Raw genomic sequence first — 8,495 nt, forward strand, 5'->3', positions numbered from 1 at the left:
TATTCCTGTTCTTGATATTTTATATAAGTGGGATAATACACTAGGTGGCCTTTTGTGATTGGCATCTCTGACTTAACACAATGGTTTCAATAGTCATCTATGTTTCAGCATGTGTAAAAAACTCATCTATGTGTTTTAGGATTAATTTCTTTTTATAGTGATAAATACTCTAATTTATGTTAGTACCACATTTTATTTGTCCATTCATGATTTGGTGGACATTTGAGTTGTTTCCACTTTTTGCTTTTTATGCTACTGTGAACATCTGTGTGCATATTAATGAAAGGTAGATAGATAGAGACAAAGGGGGTTTTCTCCCTCTAATGCCTACGCAAAATGAAAATTAGCTGTCCATGCCACAATAAAGGGGTTGGGAAAAAATCAGGCACACTTAGACACTTATGGGAAAATCCAGAACTGAGCATGCTCAGATCCAAGTCACCTAGGGCCTAGGGGAGGTCCAACTGGGTGCACAGACTAGGCGCAAGAGACACAACATATCCAAAAAAAAAAAAAAGAGAGAGAGAGACACAACATATCACAGGTATGCCTAAACGCAGTCAAAAAGATCAGCCAATGCTCTCAACCAGGGCCACCGCTGCAGGCAGGCCGCTGTCCCTTCACTTTTCTCTTGTTCAGGTGTCCGCGCTCTCGGGATTTCCTGCTCTTGGCTCTGAGTGCTGGTTCCTCCATTCTGTTCCGGTATTCCTTCCATGTGTTTTTCCGTGCTCCCTGAAATGGCCCTTTTCAGTCATGAACTTTCCACGGTCCTGGCAATGCGGGCTTGCACCCTTTCCAGGGATGGCATGTACTCTCTGAAGCTGTACTACCTCATGACAAAAGTCTCGCAGCATTGACAAGCAAGCCCCAGGGAAACCACCCCAGAAAACGAACTTACTTTTGGTGGACACATGTTTTTATTTCTCTTGGTTATATACTTAGCAGTAGAAACGCTGGGCAACTGTATTTAACATTTTGAGAACGTGACAACTTATTTTCCAAAGTGGCTAAACCATTTCATATTTCTACCAGCAATGTAGGAGAGTGCTGAATTCTTTAAAATGAGGAGTCACTGATTCTGTGGGTTAGGCAGTTGGGCAGCCAACCTCAATTTAAATCCACCAGCCACTCAGAGGAAGAAAGATGAAGTTTATTTCTGTCAAGATGTAGTCTTGGAAACCCTATATAGGGTTAGAATCAACTTCATGACAGGGTTTTTGGAGGTAAAAATCTATTGACCATTTTTTTCTTCCATCCTTCTTACACGGTTTGCCTTGTCAATTTGTAGACATTTTTGTATGTTAAGTATGGTAACTCTTTTGTGTCATTTGAAATAAATATAATTTCCTAAAACCAAAACAAAATAATTTCTTTTGTTTGCTGTGTTATCAATATTTAATTTTGTAATTTCAGCCATGGCTCTTTAAAATTTCAAACCAGTGAGAGATGAAAGAAATGTTTTTATGTTTATAATTTTTCAAATTTCACCTCAATCTGTTAACTGCTTATTTGGAAATATTCTCAAAAACTTACATGTTGTGCTCGCTTCGGCAGCACATATACTAAAATTGGAATGATACAGAGAAGATTAGCATGGCCCCTGCGCAAGGATGACACACAAATTCGTGAAGCGTTCCATATTTAAAAAAAAACAAAAACTTACATGTTGTTAGGATGTGAATAAATCTACAGAAGAAAGGTGAGACTCTCTTTGAGAATGATAAGGGTAACGAATGTACAAATGCACTTTATACAACTGATGTGTGTATGGATTATGATAAGAGTTGTATGAGCCTCCAATAAAATGATTTTAAAAAAAGAGAGAGAGATGAGGCTCTTACTTCTATAAAGAGTGACCGTCTCAGAAACCTACAGCAGCAGTTCTACCCTGTCCGATAGGGCCGCTGTGAGTTGGGATAGACTGGAGGGCAGGGAGGTTTTTGCAATGGTGGTAAAGTTCTATGTCTGTGCCATTGAGAAGTCATTATCTGCATGTGTTATTGAATACTTAAAATGTAGTTAGTACAACTAAGGAAATTTTCAAAAGTATTTTGTGTTGAGAATATACAAGGGAGCCTCCAAAAATTTGTGGGAAAATTCCATTATCTTTTAATTTCATTTTTCCATAAACTTTTTAAAGCCCCCTCTTATTCGTAGCAAAAAGCAAACCCAGGGCCATTGAGTTGATTTCGATTCATAGTGACCTTATGCGAGGATGTACCAACAACTAAAATGGGAAAAAGCTCTACTGGGCGGAGCTTTCCTGTCCGCATTTTCCAACTAGGCCAGCATCAGCCAACTTACTCCGAATTAGTGCACCCAGTCGCATCGCATGGGAAGGTTCTTTCTGGTCACAGTGAGTTTTTTTGTAAAAGCAATTTTGCTCCAACCTCGTTTTTATCATGGCTGATTTAAGAGAACAATGTGCGGTTGTGAAATTTTGTTTTCTGCCTGGAAAAAATGCCACAGAAACTGTTATAATGTTGAACACAATTTACAAGGACAACATTATGGGTATGGGAAAATCTCAAGTGTAAGAGTGGTTTTCTCATTTCAAACAAGGTGAAATGTAGATTGATAGCAAACCTTGTTCTGGACATCAGTCAACTTCCTGAATGCATGAAAATGTTGACTCAGTGCATTTGGAATTAATTCCTCCAGGTCAGGCTGTTAATCAAGCTTTCTATGTAGAGGTTTTGAAAAGATTGTGTAACAGTGTGCGACAAAAAAGGCCTGATTCTTGGCAGTCGGGACTGGTTTTGCCACCAGGACAATGCACCTGCTTATTTATGCAGCCTTCTCAGTGCACCAGTTTTTGGCAAGAAACAGCATGCCTCTCGCCCTATGGACCTTACTGACCTGACCTCACTCTGTGTGACTTCTTTTTGTTTCTGCAAATGAAGAGGGACCTGAAAGGACTGATTTGATGACATAAAAGAGGTGAAGAAAAAATGTGGGCGGTGCTGTCAGCCATCCACACAGATGAGTTTGAAAAATGTTTTCAAGAATGGAATCTCAGATTTGACAAATATTAAGTGTGATGGAGAGTACTTTGAAAATGATAAAGTTGTTTTGTAAAACAATTAAAATACATAGCTTTGAAAAATTTTGGTGTTTTTTTTGGGGGGGTGTATGTGTGTGGGTGTGTACCCCCTCATATAAGGTCTCCAAGACTATAAATCTTTATGAAAACGGACAGCCTCATCTTTTTCCTGAGGAATGGCTGGTGGGTGTGAACTGTGTATCTTGAAGTTAGCAGCCCAAAGCCTAACTCATTGCCATGGGAGCCCCTTTGTACATAGCAAAGCAGACGCCAGTGCATCAGCTACTGCATGCAGTGGCAGTATTATGTTCTTCAAGTAGTGCAGCTGTTTTACCCTCGTTTTCTTCTGAATTGTTCCTCTCATAACATAAATTCATGACTCCCTAAGGTAGTTCCTATCTAATCTTTCTAGTTGTTGTCAATTTGATCCTATTTAGATAGTCTTTAAAAGAGCTGAATGCTCAAGGCAGACAATTTTTATTAGTTAAGTCAAACTATTTGTTCTTAAGAAGACTTACCAGGATATTTTTGGTTTAACATTTAAAGATTATCTCAGAGCAATAGTTTCAGGAGTTCAATAGCCTTCGTGGTTCCAGAAAGTGTGGATTCCATAGGAATTACTGGAAACTCTGTTCTACCTTCGCTTGATCAGGATTCTGCTCTAGTACCTTTGCTCAAAATGTAATCGTTGCCAGGCACCATCCAGTTATTGTGGTCTCGTGGCAAAAGGAGGCAGTTATTTATGGGAATAATTTTATATTTTCATATTTCATATTCTTTCTCTATTCCTGACTCTCCTTCTTCATGTTGCTCCGAGCAAATAGAGACTTAATTGTTATGCCTTGGTGGCCGCTTGCAAGCTTTTAAGACCCTAGGCACTACACAAGGAACTAGGTTGTCGAGCAGAAGCACTAAACAGGTTATTTAAGCCTATTAATTGTGATGTCCCTGTGAAACCAGGACCCTTAACCTCCACACCCAGGAGTCAGATTCCATGGAGTGTTTGGTTGTCCATAAGCAGCCTCAGTGGCTACTTTGTTGTTGTAAATATATATCACACAACTTTTGCCAAGTCAACTTTTATTGGTGTGACAACAGAATAATTAGCTGTGCAACCCTGTCCCATAATTCAGTTTTTCCTCTTACTGTTAATGCCTTCATTTTCCCTCTTTCACACCTCTTGTAGCCACTAGGAAACTTTGTTCTCTATACATTTGCCTAGTCTTGACTTTTTATTTAAGTGATCTTAGATAAGATTGTCCTTTGGTGATAGACTTATTTTACTTATTTTCCTACCCTGTAGCATGTGTTACGTCTTTGTTTTTACTTCCTAGCTCAGTAATACTCCATTGTATATGTGTACCAAAATTTGTTTATCCATTCCTCTGTTGATGGACTCTTAGTTTGTTCCTGCCTTTGGATGATTGTGAATAGTGCCGTGGTGGATGTTGGTGTGCTCATGTGTCTGAGTTTCAGCTTTCAGGTCCTTCAGCTATATCCCTGGGAGTGGAACTGCTAGGTCCGGTGGGAGTTCTGCTTTCAGCTCTTTCAGGAACCACGACACTGTTTTCCTCAATGGCTGTACCATTTTGTGTTCCCATCAGCAGTGTGTAAGGGTTCCCATTTCTCCATATCCTCGCTGGCATTTGTTTTTTCTTTTTTTCCCCTTTTTTTGGCATTTGTTTTTTCTGCTTAAAAAAATGTTCAGTTATTCAAACCCCCTGCAGTCAACTTGATTTTGGCTCAGGGTTTCTGAGCCTGCACCTTTTTATGTAAGCAGATAGCCTTCTCTGTCTGCTCCAGATCAGCTAGTGGGTTTGATGACCTGCCGTCCTTGGACTTGGCAGCCTCATCCCTCACCCACAGTGCCCCAGGGCCCTTTAGCCAGTTCTAGTGGGACTGCCGTGGTATCTCAGTGTGGTTTAGATTTGGATCTCTGATGACTAGTGATGCTGTCTTTTCATGAGCTTGGTGGCTATTGGAATGCCCCCTTTGGCAAAGAGTCTCGTCACATGCTTTGCCCATCATCTGCCTTTCTGCTGATGTTGGAGTTTTATACATATTTTGATTATAAGATTCTTGTCAGAATTTGGTTTCCAAATACATTCTTCCAGGTGGTAGCTTGTGTTTTCACTGTTTTGGTAAAGCCTTTTGGTGAACAAAAGTTTTTACCTTTTATGAAGTAAATTATAATTTAAAGAAAATATAAGCTAACTACATTAAATTAAAATGTGTTTAAAATTTAAATAGATCTAGATGCGTTAGATTTGCCATTGTGTTTTTGCATCCCATGGATGTCACATTCTTCTTCCTGAGAAAGTTATTCAAGGGACGGATATCAGTGGCACCAAATTGGCAGATGACCTGTAAAAGGTTCCAGCCCCTTTTTCTCAGGGACCCGGGGAAGGCGTAAGCTGTTTGCAGATGTAGCCATCACAAGAGATGCAGATGTACACTTCCACGTGCCTGTATTCATGTCCAGGGTGTTAGGGACTTAGCAAAGCTGCCTCACTAAAGAAAGTTCTCTTTGGTGAGTTTGTACCGTATTCTTAGACTCACCCCAGTTCCCATCTTTCTCTCTTGTAGACGCTGCATTCAGGTGGTACAGAAACTGCTTTGCTACCAGAAGAAGTGTAGAGTGCGCCTGCATTACACCTGGCGGGAACTCTGGTCAGGTAACTTCCTCTCTTGAACTCATTTCCTCTGCCTAGACCGTTTATGAACCCCCCAGATCTGGGCTGAGCACATTAAATATATATATATATATATCAACGTAAAATAAACAAAAATATATATCTTGATTGGAATATTTCTTCATATAAACTTCTTTATGAAATTTAACGTTTCAGCCATTTTCGAATTCACAGTTGAGTATGTCACTTAGCTATTCCATACTTTCCTTCCTCTTCCTTCTCCTCCTCTGTTTTTTTGTCAGCCAGATGAAAATGAATCCTTCTTGAGTTCCCTTGAGGGGAGCGTGAGATAGGAGTCGGCACAAACCTGGATTCTCCCTCTGTTCCATTCGGAGCAGCATATGAACTATAGGGAAGCTTCTGCATGTTTCCTCAAGATGAGTAATCTCAGAAGGAATGTCATAGGCGAGGGGGTGGCCTGGGGAGTGGGGAGATGGGGGGAATCCTGTTCTTTGTGTTACATCTGGCATTATTACTGTTTACAGACAGTGTCAATTGTGCCACTCCCCCCTGTGCCAGAGACAAAACCAGCAAATTACAGTGTTTACTTTTGGTGGCTTATCCATTTGATAGCCCTGTTAAGTCACTGCCACCCCTGCAGGCGGGAAGTGACTCTTCTCGAAGGGTTCAATTAATGCTGGCTTGCCACCCCTTTCTTTTGTGTGACTAAATTGGAGGTTGCAGCAAAGCAGAGGAGACATGCTTCCTGAGGAGCAGGCACTTGCTGACGGGCCCTGTGGCGTTTGTGACCAGATGGTACAATAAAGTTCTCTCCAGAAGATGATCGTGATAAGTGGTTGCCGCAGCCATGGGAGCACTGCTCTGTCTTGTCAGCACAGGAGGGTGTGCTGTGCCGGAGTCTTCAGAAGAAACAGCCAGCGCCCCAGCCCAGTCCATGGAATTCATCTTACTTGTTGTGACACATGGCTCCCTCCCAGCCCAATTTAGCTTTCTAAATTTAGTCCTCCATAATGGGAGGCAGAGATCTTTAATTAATGGATTAGCAAGTTCTGTGCAGTTAGTGCCTATGGTGGTGAATGGGGAGTAGGAAAATAACACTAAGTGGCAGTCATCGGGTTTTGCTATTTTTAAGAGAGAAAGGTCAGTTTTGTGCTTGTGTTAGAGTTTGAGATTGAGGGATGTCAGAAGAACCGAGGAGAGATTGAAAGAGATTAAAATGACAAAAGTTAGAAGTTACTGAAAACCCAAAGTTTAAAACAAACAAACGTGATTCTGACTTTTAGTAACCCTATAGGGCAGAGTAGAACTGCCTCACAGGGCTTCCGAGGTTGTAATATTTTTCTTTTAAAAAACTTTTTTATTATGTATTAGGTAAAGGTTTACAAAGCAGATTAACAGTTTTCATTCGATCGTTTATACTCATTTTGTTTCAACTTGGCCCTTTAGTCCATCAGTGTACCTTCAGTTTTTCCACTTCCTCATGTTTCTATTCCTCCTCCTTGCCTAACTCTCTGTACTTAGTCCTTCAGTAATGCTGCCTTTTAAAAATCTTAAATGATTGATTATTCTTAACAGGAGAATGAATTCAGTTCCAGATTTTTTTTTAAATTTATAAATCATTTTATTGGGGGTTCATACAACTCTTATAACAATCCATACATACATGAATTGTGTAAAGCATATTTGTACATTCGTTGCCCTCATCATTCTCAAAACATTTGTCAGTTCCAGATCTTAAGGGGCCTAGTTTTGATGCTTCTGCCAATAAGCCTGACCTCTTAAGATTTTGAGTTTTGTTCCATTATTTTCTTCCTACTCTGTCCTGGACCTTCTGATGTGAGCCATTTCAGCAGTTGGTAATGGTAGCTGGGCACCATCTAGTTCTTCTGGTTTCAGGGTGTGGAGGCTGATGTCTGTGTGGTCTATTAGTTCAGTGGACTCCATGTTTCCATGTCTTCCAATTTTTATCATTCATCTTTGTACTGGATAGGGAGAGACAAATAGTGGACCCTAGATGACTGCTCATGTGCTTTTAAGACCCGAGTCCCTACTCACCAAAGTGGGATGTGGAATATTATCTCCGTGAGCTGTGTTACCCCAGCTGAGCTGGGTGCCCCTGAGACTATGATCCTGATTCCCATGCTTGGCGACGTATTTCCTCAAGGTGTTTGGTGTTATCTTATAAGATGGTAAGCTTTACAGAAATACATTGCCACATCTTTGTCCCAGTAGCTAGCCGAATTGAATGGGCGACCTTTTAGTTGGTAGTTGAAAGCTTGATCACCATTCCACCAAGTTTCCTTAGAAGTTTTTTAATATAAAGGACTACTGTTGTCCATGGAAACGTAAGTGATTGCTATGCTTTAGAAGCCCAGAGTTAAGGAAAAACAAACACAGAAATGATGAAGTCTGGATCTTGGCACAGTTGGCTTACATCTCTATTCACTGCCATCAAGTCTACCCTGCCTCCTAGTGGCCGTATAGGACAAGGCAGAGCTAACTGTCTCCGTGGGTTTCTGAGACTCTTCTTTCTTTTTTTCTTTTTTCTAAGGATCATTTTATTGGGGGCTCTTATAATAATCCATACATCAATTGTATCAAGCATTTTTATACATATGTTGCCACCATCATTTTCTAAATATTTACATTCTGTTTGAGTCCTTGGTATCAGCTCCTCTTTTTTCCCTCCCCCCCTTCTCCAAACCCTACTGACTGACCCTTTGATAAATTATAAATTATTATTTTCATATCTTAATTTATTGCTTGCAATGCGATTGGTTCCCTCTTCCCCTCCCCTC

General features: G+C 40.5%; 1 protein-coding gene and 1 non-coding gene across 2 annotated transcripts in view; both read left to right on the forward strand.

The window, feature by feature from the left end:
* ARMH3 (armadillo like helical domain containing 3) overlaps nt 1-8,495 on the forward strand; it is a 228,233-nt gene that overhangs the window by 77,123 nt on the left and 142,615 nt on the right. Inside the window, exon 20 of the mRNA XM_004700968.2 lies at nt 5,630-5,718. Within this exon, the coding sequence (XP_004701025.1) occupies nt 5,630-5,718 (89 nt within the window). The remainder of the gene's footprint in view (nt 1-5,629; nt 5,719-8,495) is intronic.
* On the forward strand, nt 1,539-1,645 carry LOC115870070. The gene has a single exon (XR_004046532.1). It is a non-coding gene; the product is annotated as a U6 spliceosomal RNA (small nuclear RNA).

This window comes from Echinops telfairi, unplaced genomic scaffold, assembly GCF_000313985.2.
Source record: "Echinops telfairi isolate 266 unplaced genomic scaffold, ASM31398v2 ScPeMD7_70;HRSCAF=299, whole genome shotgun sequence".
Lineage (NCBI taxonomy): Eukaryota > Metazoa > Chordata > Mammalia > Afrosoricida > Tenrecidae > Echinops > Echinops telfairi.